The sequence below is a fragment of the Lagopus muta genome, chromosome 6 (genome assembly GCF_023343835.1).
Source record: "Lagopus muta isolate bLagMut1 chromosome 6, bLagMut1 primary, whole genome shotgun sequence".
Taxonomy (NCBI): domain Eukaryota; kingdom Metazoa; phylum Chordata; class Aves; order Galliformes; family Phasianidae; genus Lagopus; species Lagopus muta.
Window position 1 is genome coordinate 43,893,461 of NC_064438.1, and position 22,365 is coordinate 43,915,825.

At 35.4% G+C, this 22,365-nt stretch overlaps 1 protein-coding gene across 6 annotated transcripts in view; it reads right to left on the reverse strand.

The window, feature by feature from the left end:
- The window catches only part of TTC7B (tetratricopeptide repeat domain 7B), a 122,011-nt gene that overhangs the window by 68,483 nt on the left and 31,163 nt on the right, over nucleotides 1-22,365 (reverse strand). For all 6 annotated transcript variants that reach the window (XM_048947986.1, XM_048947981.1, XM_048947985.1 and 3 more), the window contains 4 exons: nucleotides 22,180-22,301; nucleotides 9,469-9,547; nucleotides 7,292-7,464; nucleotides 4,398-4,461 (listed from right to left, as the gene is read on the reverse strand). In XM_048947986.1, the coding sequence (XP_048803943.1) occupies nucleotides 4,398-4,461; nucleotides 7,292-7,464; nucleotides 9,469-9,547; nucleotides 22,180-22,301 (438 nt within the window). The remainder of the gene's footprint in view (nucleotides 1-4,397; nucleotides 4,462-7,291; nucleotides 7,465-9,468; nucleotides 9,548-22,179; nucleotides 22,302-22,365) is intronic.

A 22,365-nucleotide genomic window follows, 5' to 3' on the forward strand; every position in this document is an offset into this window, starting at 1 on the left:
CAGCTGGCATAGGTGATACAGAGAGAAAGTACCAGTTACTGATTTATAGACAGCCTCAATCACTTTAGCTGAAAGATTTGGGTTTCTACACATATTTTCTTTTCATTACTAGATTCTAATTACATAAATTATGAGAGTTCTCAGAAATCAAAGACAGTATGTTTTAAAATATAATGTATATCCATCTTCTATAATTTAATTTATTGTTTTGTAGGCAAGTAAAACATATGAGAAGAATCTTCAAATCTTCTACTTCATCTTTTTGTGAAATGAACCAATCAATTTCTTTTGTCTTCGTGACATTATGACACTACCTTCTCACTTGCCCAGATTAACCATGCAATCGCCTTCAGGAATCATTAATGAGAAATGAAAACTGCCCGTTGTTCCAAGCACAGGTTCAGACTCAGCTCTTGTTTGCAATACATCTTTGTACTTTCAAGAATTCTGTGAAATGCACATCCCAAGTCTAAGCCCTTGCTTTGTCTTTTCAGAAGGGCATAAATTAAACTAGAGCTGGTTAAATGAGTTGACCATATTCAAAAAGAAATCCTGCCAAAGAGCAAAAAACAAAATTCAAGTTTCCAAGAAGCTAATGCTCATTTGCTCAGTATTTCTTCACCTATACCATCAACTCTCTGAAAATATGTTATCTTGACATCTTCTCCATTTCCAGATTTTTTGATTGTTAATACTCCTACTGACAAAAATGCTATTATATTTGGTTGCTTGAAGTCAGCCAGTCCTCCTCTCTCTTCACCTCTCCTCTGCCTTTTCTTTTTCTTTTTTTTTTAATTACACATGGTATGGCCTCCCTTATATGTTTATTTAAATACATTAAATTAAAATGGAGAGTTTGTTTCATCCCTTTTTCAGAGGGGAGGAGTAACACATATCAAGCACCCATAAATTTTTTTTTTTGCTATAATAGGAAAACATTTTATGCTCTGGTCATACTAAAAAAATAAATCTTTAAAATCAGTGTAGTTAAATACAGAAAGAAAATTTCAAGGAGATACTCGGAGTATAAAATGCACAGACATTTCAAGATTTATCAGCTGAACAATCCACAGACTGACTGGTTTGAACTTCATTCCCCCTACCCCCCCTTCCAACCCGAAACAGGCACAGTGCTTTCTTCTGATCAAGATGACTTTGGCTTTTTCTTTCCACACTGCATAAATACTTAGTCAGATTCAAGAACTTCTTCCTTTTTAACTCCACATTTAAACACTGATTCAATTCCTTTCCTTGCAAGCACAGAACAAGCCCTAAACTAACACTTCCAAAGAAACGGGTGGCAATGCCAAAGCAGTATTATGGGACAGGATGCCTTGTAAGTTTTAATTGCTATATATCTGAACAGTCATTTTCTGCATAATCGTAACAGTTCAACGTACTTAAAACTTTAAGTGCTCAGTGTTTCAGAACTGCTAAAGTCTCAGACATAATTAAGTGAAAATTAATTAAGTTGCAGTATGCTACACTTACCCTATACACGCTTTAAGCCTGAAGCAAATATGAATTATATATAGTAGAATAACTTATAAGTTATAACTAAGTATATATAGTAGAATAACTTTGTTCTCTTGCATGAGCTGAGATAAACACATACGGTGAGGTGTGGAAGGAGTTCACTCAAGCAAAGGCTACCCAGCAACTAGTAGTGTGCTTCAGGGAGTGACACTGGATTCAATCCTGTCCAACATCTTCGTTAACAACCTGGATGATGGAGTGTAATGTGCTCTCACAGCAAGTTTACTGTTACAAAATTAAGAGGTGGATCTACTAATGGGTTGTGCTACTTACTATTTAGAGGGACCTAGACAGGCTGGCAAAATGGGCTCACAGGAACCTCTTCAAATTCAAAGCCTTAGTGATGCTAAGTTGGAAAGTGGATGTTCAGTGACAGGACAAGAGGAATTGGGCACAAACTGAAACAGAAGGTTCCCTCCAAACACTAGGAAACACTTTCTCTGTTGACTGTAATGGTGATTGAACACTGCAATGAGTTGCTCAGAGTGACTGAGGATACTCCATCTTTGCAGATATTCAAAAGCCACGGTACTGGGAAACCTACAGATGGCTTTGCCTGAGCACGGGACTGGACAAAATGACCTCCAGAGTTCACTTCCAACCTCAACCACTCTTGATTCTGTTACTATAGCTCAGCTGACATTCAGCAACAAGTACCGCCATTGTAACTTGAAGTTCCCAGCCCTTCAGATTCTACCTTTCTACAGATTCAAACTTGGGTAAGAAGAGGCTGATCTACAGTTTGTAGGTGTAACAGCTAAAATACAAGAACGTCTTACAATAAGTGATGGCAGGGTTGCAGCTGACTTTCCTCATTACACACGACAGTAAACTGCAGCAGCAGTCATGTGGCTAAAAGACATTTTGTACTCTGAAATGTACCTACAAGAGAATTAGAATACTTAAAAAGCACATAACTATCTTTCCCACATCATTTCTTTCATAAGTATTACAATTCAAATCTTACCCACTAAAGCATCCATTCTGAATTCAGAAATTAAGGGAACTCAATTTTCTGGATGTATGTTGCACTAGATCTAATGCAAATAAGAAGTGATGATGTTAGAGTGTATTACTTCCCTGATACTAGAAGTATGATTTGGGGGTTATATGCACAGTGATGTGAATGTTTTTATTTACACAAAATGTTACTTCTATGTGACGCTCATTCTGTTCTTCAGTATTTTCTTAAATGATTTCATAAAGGAGAGAAGTTCTGAAGCCTTGTGTTTTTAATAATTCACAAGTAAAAGATCATACTATATTGATAATACAAGACCATGTCTAAATACTAATGTTTCATGAGTCTTTTGTAATCATTTCTTACTCACATACCAATTTGAAAATGATGAGTCACATTGTTCTTTAAAAATACTACAGGTAGAGTTAGCACACAGTGCTGAACAAAGAGCTCTTAACTCTCAGGAAGCAACTCTCACAAAGACAAGTTTGAAGCAATAAATATTTTTAAGGCTAACACTTGTGCCTCAGATAACTTGCAATAATTACGTGTCAATAAAGAGATTACTGAAAGTTTGCTAAGAGTGTAATGCTCTACCATGATAAGCATCCAATTTAGACAGATCTAATTCATAAAGGAAAAGCTGTAAGTTACCTGAAAGAAGAGCTAAAAAAGCATTATGTTAAGGATCTTTTTGACTTTTTAGTGCTGATATGCAAGAAAGTACTCCAGCAAATACAGTAATCGATAGTCAGATGCTGCTGCAGTGGGCATGCTTCTGCTTCACACTGTGACTGCTGTTCACATTAGAATTCTTCTTTAGGTTGTCATAAGCTGCTCAAGCACCTTAAAGAGGCACGTGTTCCCTTTCAGATGCAGCAAAAGCAACACATGGTATATGGAAAGGTTTGCTCAGTCTAGTTTTCTAGTGACATCACAATGCAGCTCACTAGGAGTAAGGATAGTAATTTGCACTACTTTTAAAGTGTACCCAGCAACTTTAAAGGAATTCAAATAGGACAACATTCAATAAACTATTCTGATATTACTTAACTAACAGACTAGAAATTTTGCCAGAGTGTAAAAGATCTCACCTAAGGAACTTAAAGACTAAGTGCCATCAGTGTTCAGTGGGACAGTCTCATATACAATGCCTGAGATTCCAGAGGTTCCACCCCTCCAGCTAGAAACTCAGCAAGGGTTTGAGCCTAAGCTTTTCATTTCTGTTATTTGAGAATACATACTAGAACTGACCTGGTACGAGAAAGTCAGTACATGGCAGTGGTTCGGTAACTAGTAAAATCATGCTACAGGAAAATATGAAAAACTGTTAAAAGGCACAAGTAGTCCACTGAAAGGAATTACCTGCTGGGGAAAGTAGGAAACTTGAAAAAAATGAAATACAATCCAGTAGAAAAGGCTGAATGTCTGCATAAATAAAAATAACTTACAAATATGACTGACATCTGAGTTTTAATGAGCAATGGAAAATATTTTTTGGTGATGCTTATTAGGCTTACCTAGCAGTCTTTGATTTTGGTTTTTACAACAAAAAACAACTTACATTTTGAGTCTGTCTGAATGATACCTGCTGGTGTAACTGTGGTCATATTGATAAGTGACGAGAAAAGACCTGGCTTTGTATTCACCTGCCTATAATTTGGAGGCTATGTTCAGTCACTCTACAGGAGAAAAAACTCCTACTCATAACATCTGCAGAGCTCATCCTGCTGCTTCAGAGGAACAGAAGCTTGAATTTCAGAAGTAACTGCCTGTTTTCCTAACAGAAAATGAAACACGAGTCAAAAAGCATGGCATGACAAAAAATGTTTTCATTTAAAAAAGAAAATGGAATACACACAAACACAGGCAACATATGCACATCCACTGTTTTACCTACCATAGATTCACTAATAAGTAGCAACAGTAAGGCTTCTTCCGTATTTTCTTGAGGACAAAAGATGCTGTTCAAAACAAAAATTCAATTATTTAAGCAGAAAATTCTACTTTTAGGAGTAGCTTACACAAATATTGTGACTGAGTACTGTAAAAACTGGAAAAATCCATAAAACACAATAGATAAATTACACTTTAAAAATTGCTTAGAATTCATTTATCTGCAGCGCTCTACATTTACTTTTCAGAAAAGTTGACAAATATAATCACAGAATCACAAGCTTGGAAAGGACGTATAAAAGATTATCTAGTCCAACCCTCTCCTAGCACTATTACTACCCACATATTGTAAGAAAACAAAACAACCATGGCTGTCAAGTATTAAAGAACACATCCAAGTATCCCAAAATTTAGTATAACTTGACAACTATAAAAATGTAGCCTGTGATTTAACTAGCTGTTGGCATCTAGCTACATGAACTGAACCTGCAGCACTGATTCAAAGGTCAGCAACAAGAAACTCTCAGAGGAGAAAACTGAAGAAGGGTGTAGCAGATATCTATAAAATCATAAATGATACTTTTCAAACATCATTCACTGTCCTCAAAAGACTGAATGCATTTAATGATTTAATAATAAAACTGAATGCATTTAAATAATGTATTAGGCACTGTATTTAAAACAAACCAGAACATTTCTGACTCAAAAAGCTGGAGGTCAGGGGAGCATGTAGTAAGAAGTCTCCTTTAAGTCTTGCTATTTCTTGTCTTAGGTACTTGCTTTTCATCACTGTTGAAGATAAGGTACTAATCTAGACACATTGTCTGATCTGGTATTAATCACTTTGATGTGACCAAAGAAAAGCACTTAATTACACGCTCTGCTGAAATCGTGGAACTCCTTGCTTATATTTCCAAAGAACAGAAACATTATACTAGACAAAGCCACGCTTTCGAAAGGAGCTCTGTTTCTACAGAAGAATAAGTTGATGATGAAGAATATAAATAAGTTTGAAAGATTGAGTCTGAGTAGACTGCTGTAAGAGTTCTGGTCTGAGGAATCAGAATTGCTAGAAATCTTTGAAGAGAAAGGCCATTCTACTTTGTAGCAGCAATGTGGTACAGTGCTACAATTACATGGGGCTACTACTATATAAAGTGTTCATAAATGGAGATCTGCAATAAATAATAAATCTGCAGCTAATAATAAAAAGGTCACAATCTGGGAAAACAGTTTAATATTTACTACATGCCATAACAGAGGAACTGACTCTTCTTTACTTGGGAAGCAAAGAAGTTGTTTGAATGTTTGGGAAAATGTACTCATCGTAAAAGAGACTTCCTTATTTAGTAACTTCATAGAGTGGCCTGGGTTGAAAAGGACTACAATGATCATCCAGTTTCAACCCCCCGCTATGTGCAGGGTTGCCAACCACTGGATCAGGTTGCCCAGAGCCATGTCCAGGTTGGCCTTGAATGCCTGCAGGGATGGGGAATCCACAACCTTATTGGGCAACCTGTTAGAGTGAGTTACCCCCCTCTGAGTGAAAAACTTTCTCCTAATATCTAACCTAAATCTCCCCTATCTCAGTTTTAAACCATTCCCCTTTGTCCTATCACTATCAATCCACGTAAACAAAATACTCATAACAGCTCAAAACACTGCCTTTAATGACTTAACATTCGAGATATACTCAGACAAGTCTGAAATTCAAACACCCACAATTCCTAGCTTTTAAACCTACAGCCGGACAATATTCTCAAAAAAAATATGAGTCAGTTTTTTGGAGAAAAGAAAGTCAAGAGTTTCACATAGAACAGGTAACAGCCTCCTCAAAGGAGATTCCCAAATCACACCAATTTCTTAGAATAGCTGAAATTGGAAGGTCTCTGGAGATTGCTTGGTCCAGACTTTCTGCTCAAAGCAAGGTCAGCTGGCAGATTGCTCAGGACTGTGTCCAGTTGGATTTTGACCTTCTCTAGCAATGGAGGCTCTGCAACCTCTTCTAGTTCTATGAAGGATGTTTTCTTGAGTTCAAATGGAATTTCAATCTTCTCTATCTCAATTAAAAATTAAAACACTCACTGTCCTACTAGAACAAATCATAACTTTGCCTAGATAATTATTTTCACTGCTACAATTCTGTTTCTCAGTTTTCCGGCTCACAGTGTTTCCAACATATATCACAGCAAGCAAGCAGTGGTTGTTGGCTACATTAAATAAGGTGATCCCTCAAGGACTTTGAACAGGTTAGCCATTAATTTATGAACAAGATTTTACTGCGCATTACATATAATATGAAAGCAACAAAGTTTCATTGGATCGAACTTACTATAAATGAAAACCAATGACTACCAAATCTTTCAGATTTCATCACTTGATTTGACAAAAGCACAGGAGATACAAATAACAAGTTATAACTATTTTAAAAGTCCAGATTCTAAGAAATATTTAACACTCCTACTAAAGCCGATTGTTTGGGGGGAAAAAAGAAACAACAAAACCACACAGAAGCATAAGCTGCAATTCTGCTATTTTCAAACATTTAGACAGAAACTTTCCATTTTGAAAAGCTACTTGGGATACATACAGCAGAAGAGGTGGAAGAGCACAAAGCTGAGTAGCTCAAGGTGACAGGAAGATAGCCACGAATATTACGATTTCTTGTAGATCTCAAAGATAATATAGAACTCTACCATGTACCTCAGTATGGAATAAAAAGATATTTGGAGGATTGAGAACAAAAGGTCTTGTGATACACTGCAAACTTCTGCCTAAAGAACATTCACACTGCCCAATACCTTCTGCATTTTCAACCATATGAACTAAATTACGCAGTGCAGAGGATAACAATTGCAATTATGGAAACAGAAGAGAGAGGTGTGAATTCAGACATACTTTTCTCCAGTATATACCCGTGGTCTTCTACTGAGCGTGTAATTTTTTGTATTTGAACCTTTCCTAAGTGGATCATCCAGTGGCGATTGGTCAGGAGGATCTTCCAGTGGATTCCAATAACTCTGTTCACACATGCCTCGTAACAAAATTTCAGCCAGTTGTCTTGCTATCGTCTGTAAAAGCAGAAGATAAATATTTTCCTTTGAAATGCTGAATGCAGTCTCTTCAAAAATACCAGATTATTTTAAATGCATATTAGTCAAGTGGAATGTATTTTCTTTTATTTTAAAGCATCCAAAATATCAGGCATTCTGTTGTTTGAAAGGCGTAAGTACCCATTTAAATTCTCTAAATGCAAACTAAAAATGGCAGTAACAAACTTCAATTTCGCCTGTTACAGTTCACATAAGTATAAACACCATCAACTGTTGCTCCTAATAGTGGAGCACATTCAGGTATTTTTCTGGGTGTTCATATTTTATACTCAAAAAGCTCTACCTCTCCTAACCTCTGCAAATATTTCCCTGGAGCCTATGGGACAGATGATGTAGAGAGGCCACAGGGAGCAGGGAACTGTTTCCTGAATGAACTGCTGAAGCACATGGGAAGGATCCACACAGGAGTGTTGGGAAAACACAAAGATGAAGAAGTACAGAGCAAACGCTAGGGACACACTGCAGCTCCCCCTTTTCCATTACTGCTGTGCTTGCTTGCTCATAGCTGAGGAAGAAGAGGTAGAAGAGTTAGGAAGGAAAAAGTGAAGCTGAACCTGGGAAAAGGTGGTGGTGGTGGGTATTTTAGATTTTGCCTTTGTTTCTCTCCATTCAATTCTGTTTTAGTTGACAATAAATTTCATTAGTTTTCCCAAAGTCAGATCTGCTTTGCCCACGACAGTAAAGTTCTTTATCTGAACCCACAAACTTTTCTATCTTTTTGTTCTGTTCTTTTTGTTCTGTTGATAAGGCAGAGCGAGCGAGAGAGCAGTGGGTGTCTGGCAGCTCACCACAGCTATAATCCAGATCCAAACTGATCTGGGCTTCTGACAGCTAGGGCCTGAAGGTGCTAGTGTTTGTTGCCGTTGGTAAGGTTTAGCAAGAGTGAAAGCGCACTGCAGATAAGCATGAAGAAATTTATTTTGACCACTTATTCCCAGTACCAAATATTTAAGTACAAAAATAATTACATAAATATAATAATTTAAAGCTTTGAAAAGTCATCCTACAATCTTTAACTAGCAATTTAATCTGCACTTTAATGTTTACTGTCATGTAGCATACAAGCTACATAAGTATATATGAAAATGATGACAACTCAGATTACTACCAGCAAAATAGAAAAAAGGCAAGCATTTACATCAGAATTGTCAGCATTTCCCAGGAATAAATGTGTAACGATCAAGCCATGAGCAGCAGCATATGACCTACATTTTCCACGTTAATTCCTACATCATTTATTTCCTAACATTTGTAATATTATCCCTCTTCATTGAAATTCTGCCATTTAATAATTTAAATATGCTTTTTAGACATTCATTATTAAATTCATTAAGAATCACGTTACCTTATTACTATTCCGGAAGTCGTAAATGTGTAGTATTAAAATACTAATCTAAGACATTTTAAATGTCATTACCTTAGAGCAAAAGATGCAAGCCTTGGCCCTTTGTTATACCAAAAAAAAAGCAAAAAAAGATAAATCATTTATTTGGTAGAGGTTTATTTTATGTCTGTATCAATAGTAAGATTTTGTCTTCTTTTTTTCCTTCCCTTGAAGAAGGATTTCTTTATTATGAAAATAAAGAAATGATAACTTGAAGTTTCCAACTTAAAGAACAGAAATGAAGACACTCCACACTGTCCTCAATCTCATTACATTACAGAAAGATGAAATAAAATAATATCCTGGTGAAAGTAGAGCAAATCACAAATTGGACAACTATGACTAAGTTTGAAAGCATTGTTGGTCAGAAACCAAAGAACTAGGGAAGACCAGTCATCAAGCATTCTGTTTTTACTTTAATAAATCACTTCAACCAAGAAACGTACCTTTACAAAATGGCGGATAACACATCCTGATCAATATGCTGTAGCTTGATTATTTGTCCCTAGCTCATATTTATGCTTCATCTACCTACTGGAATTCAGAAGTTGCAATAGGAACATGGTTTAATGACTTACCATTCGCAGATTTTGTGTAGTTCTTGTTTCAACAGCTCTTAGTAATTCCCTAAATCTACCAACTCCTCTTGTCAAGTTCCTGCACATAAACAAAATTTAACAGCATTCTTAGACATGGCAACATCTTGATATATTATTTGATAAAATCATTAAAAGCCACAGCAACTTTTTTTTTTTTCTTTTTTTTTTTTCTCCTGTGCATCAAGATCACCTTTCTGTGAATTATACATATCTGGGCACCCCATCACTGATTATAGAGAACCTCTGCTGCCAGAGTGCTGAAAAAGACAACCAAAAACATTTGCAGATCAGCAAACAGCTCAAGAGAAAATGTAAGAAGTGATCAGTTCAATTGGAAAACAAACTGTTTCAGGCTGTTACAATAATTTTAATTTTCAATTGCATTAAAAAAGTAGAAACTGTTAGGGTTTTCTGTGGGGGAGAGGGAGGAATTAAATTCTAGCTGCCTTTTAGTATCTTATTGTAGGAAAATAGGAAATAAGAATAAATCTTTCAAGACCCAGCAAAAGTTAATGTCTTAACTCCTTAGGAATCAAGACAAAACAAGGCCCACCACATGGCCAGAAGAGAGGACTGAGAGATCAGTGTTCTTGATTTCACTTGATTTTTAGTGTGGCTTCTACAGTTCAAGTTTCTTTGCTCATGCTTCTCCCACTTCTGCTGCCCTAAACATATACACGCCCCTAAGAAAGGAGGCCTCGATCACACCAACAGTTTTAGCAGATCTGAACTTCATTCTCAAACAGTAGAATTAACAGATTAGTTTGAATGTTTCTAAAGTTTTATCTTTTTCTTATCATTATATCATCTCTGCTATCTTATTTTTTATTGTATTTAAAAACCCTCAGGAATATCTTCTTTGATATTACTACAGCTTGTTTGCATACTGCTGACAGACCAGGTTGGCTCTTTGTTGAGATGAGGTTGAAGAATTCAGTTGTTCAACATATAACATAAGATGGCCACGTCATGATTTAAAGTTTACTTACAAAAACAAATTGAATCAATCCAAGGTGCATTTTGCATTAAATTATTGTTGTTACAAATGACGTGTGTATTATTTTAAGACATGGTTTTATATGCAAGTTGTATAATATTCACTTAACTTGGGCTCAAAAGCCCACTCCAAGAGAAATATTATGTATTGTGTAAGTTTTTCATAAAGAAAAGCACCACAGCACTGTGCCATAAAGCTAAATTGCCTTTCTCCTTGATGTGTAATTTGTACACAATCTATTAAAAACATCTTTTAAATTGTGATTTGATACAAACAACAACAACAAAAAAAATCAGAAAACACCACTTTTTATTCAGATGTTTTCTTTAATTCTAGTGTCTGAGTACCTGAAACTAGCATGTTTGAAGAGATCATTCTGTAGAATTGTAAAACTCTTATCAGTTTAGTTAGAGTCCCATTATTTTACACTTCAGATTACGGGACAGAGGTCATCACTGTTCTGCTACATACAGTAAAGGATTATCAGCATATTTCAGAAACTTCAGTCTCCAGCACAGACAGATGTGTCTCACGAGCACAAGTTCACCTCTTAAAATACTTACAAAAAAGGTCATTAGAAGGAGCTAACACCTTCCAAGTAACAAAATCCATACAAACAGGTTGAAAGTTATGTTGAAGTATTCTTAACATTTTATTAATTCTGAATATTTTAATTCTTAATTTTATTAATTTTGTATTTCTTTTAATTATTTTAATCTTAATTATTTAAAAGATAACACTTTTCTAACAAAATAATTTGGTTGTACACCTAATATGTAAACAAATGCATAAATGAAAAATTTAGTTATACTTTAACACAGGACTTTAAGTATCTAATAAATACTATATCAACTTCATAGAAAAATTAAAGTAATACAGAAATTTAGCAGACTTCATCTTGGAAATCTCTCTGACCTCAGTGGAAACAGGACACATTCAGCACCTTTCTGTATGTACTCAAGAGAGCCCAAACCAGACCTCTGGAATCCCAGATTGAAGTCTTCTAAGTCCTAGAGTGTATTTTAAATGAAAGAAGCTTCCTCTCAAGGACTGTATTGTAAATTCAGAAATGTGCCCTCTTGACAAAAATTATAAAGAACAAAAAACCAAAAAATCTACATTGACCAAAATCTGAAGTGTTGACTGCAAAATTATCCAAAAAGCAAAAGTAACAACAAAAAATACCCACAAAAACTTGTCATCTTAAGATACTATTTTACTAGAAGAGATGAAATACACTGCATAGTAGAACTTCAGATCACAATAATACGAACTCTGTGGGAAAAAAATGCTGTTTCCTAAAATTTCGTATGATATTTACATCTTTTGAAGTGTGACAAGAACAACAAAAGGGAAATCTCTATGAAAAAAGTATGCAACTGTTAGAAGTTCTCAAGGGCGCCATGACACTGTCATTATTTGCCTACAGCTTTTGGTAAGTATCTGCGAGGAACTGAAACTTGTGACTGAAGTTCTACTGCTTCATGGAAAACGCAGCAAGATTGAATAGAAAAAAAACCTAACATACAGAATTAGGTTTTGCTTCATAAAGCATTTAACCTTGATTCACTGCACAAGTGAACACAAACACAACACAAATTTGTCAAGCATCTTCTATACAAGGTATACTAAAAAAAGAATACAATTTAAAACTACAATCTAAACCAGCAAACTGAGTTAAATGCTTTGAGAGACAAGTAATGAAGCAAAAATTACCATGATCAGTATGGCTGATCTCCACACTGCACTACTTTTAGCAAAGTACATTTCCTGTATTTGTTAAGTGTTTGTAATACCTGGGAGAACAGGGTGGCATCTATTCCTGCCTAGCCAGAACTACCTTCTTCACCATGATGTGCCTTCACATTAACAGCTCCACTCATACTGTTAGGCAGATTAACTTAAAAAGCAATGACCCACAGTGTCCGTAAAAGACTTGGAGATTCTTTCCATTCTTGAACAAAGGAATTTTAGGATACATTAACACATGCCCTGAGCTGACAGACTTTCTAATTTCATGCTTGACAAAGATAGACATTGTTAGTTCCAAGTTTGTTTGTATAACTGCCTTGCTACTATATTGACAGAGTAGCACTACACCAGTTAAAGACTTGGCATTAAGATCTAAGAGACAGTAATCTTCTATTGCAAGTCTACATGGATAAAACTTCTATGCACATTTTAGAATTATTGATAGCATTACTGTTTAACATAATAGAAATATTTTAATTGCATCTATGCAAAGTTGTTCGTTCCTAAACAGAGCAATAAATGCAAAAGTAGAGATATGACACCAAAAAAGAAAAGAAAAAAAAAAAAAAAACCACAGGAAGAAAATAAAGATGTAATATAGACAGACTGTTGATACAAAATCAGATAAACTGTATCTAAGCATATAGGCCAGCATAAAGTGCAGGCAAGACAAATATATCTGATCTTTCTGGTTTTAAACACACAAAGTAAAATGAGAAGGAAAAAATGAAACAAACTACTCAAGGAATAAAGATCCATACCTGAAAGTTAGGACAAAAGAACAAAACGATATTCTTTAAAACAAGAGGAGTGAGGTGTACTCACAAAGCGCTCAAAACAGACTAGGACAAAAGTGCTTCAAATTAAACCTCAAAAAGTTTGATAAGATCAATCTACTTTTTATTTGCAGTATATTTTGACATATTCTCTATTAATGTGAGAACCACTTTGTTGTGCTTTTCCCTTGTGTTTTATGCATTTAAAAAACAAATATTTAGTCTAACTCATTGACTTATAGACTAAAGATGAAATTAGAATAGATTTTTGTTTAGTGAGCTTAGACCCAACCTCCCCTGCTTTGCAACTTGTTGGCTAAATTGTAGGTGCTTATTCTATCTAACATGGAAAAGCACATGCACAGTCATGGCAATGAACAAGCAAAGTTTCCTATTTCAGCCTATTACCTCATTACTGATGCTTACTGTATCTCATTTAATAAGTATTCATGCTTCAAATAAGGGGAAAAACAACAAAAGACACAACGAAATCTAAATTACTTGACAAAAGTGATAAAAGAAATTGCTTTTGGAATTACATCCATTTTCCAAATGCTCTCTCCCTCTCCTATCCAGACAAAGAAATGTAATGTTTGTAAACTCAATGATACTTTTAAAATTAAAAGTTTGCTGTTGTTCTATTTCCAAGAACTCAAATAATAAAAAATAAATGCATTTGATTTAAACATGGACAACTGCACTGTTGAACAAAGGAATGGGGGCTGGCAAAATTCTTGATATACACACATACACGGAACAGAAGTTTCAGATAAACTCTTTATTACTAACAGAACACCTTCATACCCTGAGGCACATTATTTACCATACCAGAGCAATGGTTTTATGTAACACTACAAAGATGAGTGTTTTGTTTGTTTGTTTTTTAAGTTGTTTTTTTTTTTTTTTTTCCTGGATTGAAGTTCTAGCTTATAAGTGAAACATATTCAGTGTGCCATTACTGCTGCATAAGTCTAAGTACTTGAAACTGCCCAGTCAAGCAGTAACTCTTTTTGAAAGCACAGTAACAAAACACGTCTGAACAGCCTCCCTTTATATTCAGCTATCTTCATCCTTAAGACTGTAACATTATGCATTTGAAAGTAAAACGTTTATTGCCTAGACTGCAGTTCCACTAGTAGCTGAGTCCATCTAATGGTTCCCTACCAAAAGGAGGAGGTCTCATTCTCCCCATTCTCCTCTTGGCATTTGTTCCCTTTTTTTACCTTCATATCTTCCTACTCTCACTTGTTTGGCCTTGTCTCTTTTCTCACCAGCACCACCAGCTGTTATCACATCTTCTGGTGAATCAACTCAGCCCACTAAAACTAAAGAAAGCTGTGATTTCTTGGCTGTGTATTTTCTGCTGTTTTGGAGAATGAAATGAACCAAACAAATACCAGAAAAATAAATAAATAAATAAATAAAATTAAATATACATGCCAGGAGTGTAGGTACAGGAAAGATGACAGCTCGTAACTACATCTCCTGACACTACCAACTCAGATACTCCTCAGACTCTCAAGATATTCATTGCTGTAAGTATATAAGCACACTGTTAAGGCACAACAGCCAGATTCACAAAAGGAATGTTCACAGAGTGGATTAAATGTCTCACATTTTACCCCTTACGATTTTGCAAGTTTCTTTTTCTGAGCAGAGATAATGAGAAGAAATGGGGGTAGGTTAAGAAAGTATCACAGAAAGTCACAAACAAAAAGGTCCATTCTTGAATTCACAAGAAAAAACATGCTAAATGTGCCAAAAGCTTTACTAATGAAATAAATTAACAGATGGAATGAGGCAAATAGAATCTACTCTGACAAATATTTCATTTGATATTACACATCATTCAAGCTGTATGGTCATCAACTTTATCATGTTATCTAGAATTACATATTATATTCTATCTACAGTTAGAAGAAAATATAAAAATTCCACAAAAGTAGAAGGAAGAAAGTGCAGTGACAACAATGCTTTTGTTTAGAATACCAAATTGAAGATCTAGGATGCTACTCAGCTTAACACAAAGCATGACAAAGCATGGGGAACTTCAGCATACAGAACAACACACAGTCATCATTTTACAACCTCTCTTAAAGATAACAAAGGTCAGAAAACAGCATCAGGAACCATGAAGGAAATATATTGTGATAAAATATGGGATTTTATACAGGAACAAAACAGCTGAGATACATCCATGTAAGAAGTGATAGAACTCAAAGAGCTAAGATGAAACAACAGATCAAATGTTTAGTCAGTGGCATTGCTCAGCAAAACACAAAGGCCAGCTCTCAGTACTCTGCATGGGTCAGTCCTCTCAGGGGTGACACAGAAGAGAAAGGAGCGTAAGGAATAAAAAGGTGTCCTTTCAATTAACACAAACAAGGGGTGACATCTGTGAAGAAATGAGCCAAGCTGTGAGGGGGAATCCACTGCCCCACACACCTGCCACTGACTATGCCCAGTTCTCTGACAAGGAACCTAATGCAGAGGCAAGAGAAACTTACAAGCCGTTATCCACAGGAGCTTCATGCAGAGCCCCAGCAGCAATACAACCTTCTACTGCTCTCCAGTCAGGCAAGGAGTGGACTCCTCACACCACACAACCATTCTCCAGGTAAAGCACAGCACGTTTTTTTAAGCTACCAAGAAACACACCCTCATGAAACTACATGTTTCTGAAAAATCAAGAGTTGAGAAAAAAAACGGAGGTGGAAGGGGAGCAGGACATCCAAGGTAGTATTTCAGCACTAAGAGCACTTTCTCTTCTAAGCTGAGAACTCAGAACTTGTGAATAATAAAGAAAACAGAAACAGGTTGCACAGGTATAATACAGGGTATAATACAGGGATAAACCAAAGCAAATCACAGCAGACAAAACTCTACTCAATGCTAATGCTTTTCTAGAAGATAGCTAAGAACTCACACACTTTTGTTGATCAAGTTCAAAAAATGAGACTAAAAAGAGTGAAGGGACTGAAGAAGATGCAGGGCAACAAAACCCATTAACTGAGAACTGAGTAAGAGCACAGCTTGGTTAATCTAGGAAAACAAAGACTAAAAATTATTTAAACACAAAGTAGGGCAGTTGAAAGAAAGAAGGAAAGAAAAGGTAAACACCAGCACGGGAGCAAAAATATACTTAACTCAAAATTTTATGTATTAAATGAAATACATAACATTTCTAGCCATTTGATGTTATCAATTCTCTTCTGATTTTTCTCACTCATTAGCCCAGGAGAAGTCTAATTTTGATGCCACTGCTCCTATTATAGACATCCTAGAGATGTTAATATCTCAAGAAAACTCCTTGAAGTTGTTTATGTGCTGTTTATTCATCAGTACAGTTAATAAGAGTTTTGCTTTTCTACTCCTAACCCTAGTTTTTGCTATTGGACCATTTTACCAAAACAAAGTAAAACTGAAGACAAAATTTCCTATTTTCTATTGCATCCCAACAGCAAATTTGAAAATGCTTACTAACCTTTCTTTTATTTTTATACTCTTCAAAGTAATCATGAACAAAGCTGCCACGTAACTGAATATACTAATTTGGAGAAAGGCAGAAAGATAAAGCTAGAGTCTCAAAATTCATGCTATATACAGCACACAAAACATGAGTTATATTCACAAACAGGTACAACACTTACTGGAAAGAAAAGACTGTGCAAATGCTTCAAAGTAAACAAGCAGAATCTGTATTAGTAATCACTTATCTTTATACTGTTCCTCTGTTTATGCAGTATTACTGAGAATTCACACAATGTTCCTAAGCACGAGGCTTACAGGAATGCTTCGTTGAGGGAACAGAACATAGGACCTCTAAAAACATCCTGTTGATAGTCTTGTAAAAATGTCAGAGTAAAATAAATAAGGCAGATGATTTCACTGCTGAGTTGCTTATTATACTTCTGTCTGAACGCAGCCTCTAAGGAACCACTTTTTCCCAAATCAATTCAATTTAAAATATCCACATTGCAGTAACATGGGGATTTGCTGGGAGTAGAATCATCGAATTGTATAATGGGCCCCAAAGCCCATTCAGTTCCATCTCCCAGCCACAGGCAGGGCTGCCACCCACTAGGATCAGGCTGCCCAGACCCCTGCCATAGCTCCTCTGGGCAAAAAAAAAGGCATTAAAATATGGTGAAAAACATTCAAACATGCCTTATGCTTATGCATGGAAAAGAAATCCAAGGCACCATGCACTACCACACACTCAGAGAAAGAAACGTTCATTTCACCTTCTCACATCTACAGTACAGTGCATTAAAAAGAAGTTGAGAAGAACGTCATTTGGGAAAAGTAAGGCAGCAATGGATGGAGAGCTCGGGTGCAGAAAAGGTCAAATCTGATGTGCCTACCAAACGTGTTGTAAGAAAACAAGAAAACATATTTTAGTACAAACACAAAATGCCTGCATGTCAACAAAAATTCCAAGCATTCTCCACTAAACTAGCTGTAGAACACAGTATATATGGTTAAATGTTATATAGAATAGTTATATATTTTGTAAGGAAGATATGTAAATCAGGAGATGCCAACAGGAATTTTCCCAGTATTCATCTGAAATCATGAGTAAAGCTTGCCTGTCTTTCTGTTCAGCTGCTGAAGCTTGAATTTCTGCAACACATCCTTGTTTCCAAGGTTTTTGCAGCAGCTACACGTTTTGATTCTTACAACAGCCAATTCAGTACCACTTAAAATTTGGAAATACTTTTTGAAATTGTTTGGCCAGTGGCAAGAAAATAATCTGAGTAATGGACACTTTGAAAGAATTGATTAATTTTCAAGTGCCATTAGTTTTAATAACAAACATAAACAGACATCTGCACAATATTTGTTTTTTTCTTAGCACAGCACCAGCCTTCTGTTTACAGCCAATCTGCATAGTCAGAAATCAATCTGATCTCTGCACTGTTTCCAACTTCAGGAACAGAGTTAACAAATGAAATAATGGAATTTTTTAAAAAAGGAGGTGGAGAATGAGGGCACAGACCCTGCTATCTCTCACAACAGTTTCAGAATAGTTATCACAATTTAAAATGAAAATGAGGTATCTTCTAGTACTAGACCTTCACATCTCTGTAGGTATTCCCAGCTCTTCCAAGAGTCAATTTCCTTTATGACAACTATGACCCAAACAGACACAGTCCCTCCTTGGCAAAGTTATTCAAATACTTAGCAAATGAGCTCCTACTACTACCATGTGTTTGTACACACACACCAAAAGCACTTAAGGACAGGCTTCTCTCTCTCACTACACTCCTGCAAGTGGCATAGTGGCAAAACAAAAGAAACAACTCCTACACAGACAAGTCCTTCATGTGAGTAACTCCAAGGAGTGTTTTTGTTATGCTTGACAGATACTTTGTAACCCAATAAAAATCAGTTACACATAGAGAATGAAAAAAAGAAAAACAATTTATTTTCTATTGTGTCATCTATTGAGGGCTGGCAACCAAGCAACATCTTTATAAAGAGGAATGGGACACTGCAGCTGTGTCAGGGTGTCAGCACAAGTACCAGCACTACGATGGGTACAGACCAGGTCCAGTTCCTTCAGGCTTTGATTTAGCAAGTCAGCAGCAATGGAGATTAGACCATATTGCAGTCTGGATCCTGGACTGTTTCCATGATACAGCAATATCCTTGAGAGGGAGCAAGACACAGGAGGAGTGACGAGAGATCTGAAAGTCAGTTAGGGCCGGTTTTAATGCGATGGCTACCTGATGTTAGATTCCAATCAAAAAGCTTTTGTTTTTTCTTTTCCCAGCCTACACAAGTAGTACATTCCTGAACTCTATTGATTAAAAAAAAAACCAAAAAAAAAAACCATCTACAATTTTATAGTGTCTTGTTTAAATTAAAGCATATATATAAAGCAAATATAAGGACAGAAGGATTACTGCTGTCGATTCTCAGAGGCATCCTCCTTGAAAAAGAGCTACATTAAAGTACTAGTGTCAAAGTTTCAATGTTCATTGTTTTTCCTGGAATAAATCCAAGTCTTTGAACTCCTCCAATTTCAAATTGCAAATCAACTAACTAGATGGTGCTACTACTGATTAAATGGTGGTTGCATAATCAGCCAGAAAGACATTTAGAAGTTATATATATTTCAAAATGTTTTACATTTGGTTTTGGTTTGTTTGTTTTTGAAGGTATGTAAAGCCTCCTTTTAGTTTCAGAATAGCTTCCTTAACTCCTTATGCACCGCAAGGCTGGAATGTTCTTCAGCTGTTAAGTGCCATTCCATGTATTTTCAAAACACTGGCACTCAGCAGTTAGTCTTCAAAGGTTTAGAATATTTTATACATTTTCATACAAGTTAATGCATACTTGAAAGATATTCACTTAATTCTCTACAAAAACTTGCTTTCTTGACTTACAAGGAAATCTCTGCACAGTTAGTGAGAAAAGAGAAATTTCAAAATGGACCAATTCTAGGTATGAAGCAACACTCCGTGTTACTCCTAAAATGTTATTCTTCTGGGTGAAGTAAAAGTTCTCTTATTCTCTTTTCTAGTTTGTACCTGACATATAAAGAAGAATGGATTTTCCACTTATACTGGATGATGCATAAGTAAAAGCAGTGAATAACCTAGTGAACAAAGACACACAACAAAACAATAAAACACGAAAGAACTTTAGACAAATTCAGATCTTCATCAGATTTTAAAAGAGACTTTTTAGTATTTATAGGAATGGAATTGAAGTCAAAAAATAAACGCTAAGAAATCCATACCATTTATTCATAAGCGTATACTCAGATGTTTCATATGATGATTTATATGGCCTAACATACAAATTACTATAATCACAATTCTGGTATTAAAATACAATTTGAATTCACTCAGTAAAAAGTCATGCTACAGTTTAGTGGAAAGAACTTTTAGTGTCACAACATCACCTCCTGAATACACACAAGGAAGACTCCACTGCACTGCAGTGTGAATACCAGAGCCGGTCTGCCTGCAAAAGCAGACAGGCACATTTTCTGTTTCACTCACAAGCAGCTAAACTTGCGTGACTTCCTGCCTCCTCCTCAGGATTCACCCCCTTTTAACATCCACAGCTTCAACTGCAAAAAGCTTATTTAAAGTAAGTGCTTCCGTTTCTAAGCTATATTAAAAATATCTACACTCCTCTGTTTGAAAAATTTCACATCATCTTTACATTTTTATATTAAATTAAAATTTGAAGTCCGTTAAAAAGCAGAATGGAAAGATCTTGTACCTAACGTGTATAAACAAAATATCAGGATACATGCTAAATTTAAAAATAAAGTATTACAAATCGTTAGAAAGTATGCTCTAAATTTGTCCCTATTTATACACACATAAATATTTAAAGTAGCAGTCCTCTGTTGGGTTCTGGTAAATTCAAGTGAAAACAAACAACAAAAAGAGAAGGAACCCATAAAAGCAGCAATAACTGAAAGCCTGGCACATTGACCATATTAGGCAATCTTGAAAGAACCCGGATTGGCTCTAAATTAAGAAAGGAAGCTAAAAGATATAATGGTAGAAGTATGTAAAATCATGATTGGCACTGATTTGTATTTCCCTAACATCTCTTTTTCTTTTCTACTATTTCTAGCAGTGGCCTAAAATTGATATGGCCTAAATAAAACTGATAGATGACATTTAAAATTAAATTCATAATGCGTAATTATCTTGTAAACTGCAAGTGAGCACTGTACTAAAGATTGGAAAAAAGAAAAAAAGACTGCATGTTCATGCAGGAGTTGACAACACCATCAGCTTTACTATGAAGGACTAAAGTGTACACAGAACAAAATCAGATTTCTAAAGTTTATGCCAGACCAGCTGATATGTTCTAGGAAAAATCTAACTCCTCTATAGGCCCGATGTTCCTTAGTGAACCATTATATACTTCTTTGTGGGGTTGCGGTTGGCATTTTTTTGGTTGCTAGGTTGGTTTGGGTTTGTTTTCTTCATTTTGTTTCATTTTGCTATATGCAAAAGATGTCAGATTAAATGGACTATTTCCATTAGCAGCCTTCCATCAAAATCATTCAAAACATGGAATCTAGCTTATTCCTTACTATGATTGTCACTGTGATTCTTTCAATACATGTATGTTAATTGTCTTTTGTGCAGAAGTGAAAACAGTAACTCTGGTAAAGGACAAATGGGAAGTTTTAGAACATTCAACTCCTATTGCAATTAAATGATGAAAATGGAACTGAGATGTAATTCTCATATCATGCACCATGGCAGCATTACTCCACTACTTTGAGAAGCTTAGTGACAATTCCCACCATGACATCTCAGAATAGTTTTAAAATTTGGATGTCCTTTCTTCAACCAGCACATGAAAATCTCAAACTCTTTACAGACACTGCATGATTTACCTTTACCTCTTGTTTACGTACATGAATGAATAAGAATTGTTTTTGGAAAAAAATGCTTTCCCTATTCAGAATTCCATCATTTCAATCAAAAAGCAATTTTCCAACAAAACAAAAAGCTCTGCAAAATCTATGTGCTTTCAATAACAAATGCCAGAAATGTACTTAACAAACATCTGTGCAAAGTTCTGAAGCTTTTAAGTATGGAAAGTGGTATTCCTTTTTTCATTTTTTTGAATGATGACTGAATTTAATATTAATCTTTTAATAGAAGCCTTATTTAAATCATAAAGGACCTCCCATGCAGGATCTAAAAGGATCTATAGAGCAGGTATAATGGAGATTGTATACTTGAATACATACTGTTGGTCTTCATGCACATTTATCCTGCAGCACAATGTTAAAATAAGTGATAACTGAAGAGATTTGTAAAAAAATTATACAAATCAACATTATAAACATCAGGAATTTCACTGTTATCAATCACCTTCTAACAGTCTTTCTAAGATTTACTTTCTAATAGTAAAATAAAAAACAATATCAAAGAATAGTTCATGCTTAAGGTATTTAAGTTAATACAAGTTCATGTTACATATATTTTAATCAAAGGGTCTAATAACAACTAGATGAATACAAAATGGACTGTCACGCTTTTCAATCAAAACATTAATACTTTATTAATACAGAAGCCTCATGATTGCACTATCCACAACTGTTAAAAATGTTTGTAAGGATAAAATACAAATCCTAAACAAAAACAGCAACAAAAATGGTGAATCAGATCTTACCCATTCTTGAAATATAAAACATGCGCCCTCTGTAGTCCTGTTTCCAAGAAAAAACCAAGTTCCTGTTCATGTGTAGTAGGCCCTGGCTTAGGGCTTCTGTTTTGTATATTAGTATTAATTACCTACAAGTACAAAAGACAGAAATGCTGACAACAAAAATTAACAAGTTTTGTAATTTCAGTAAAA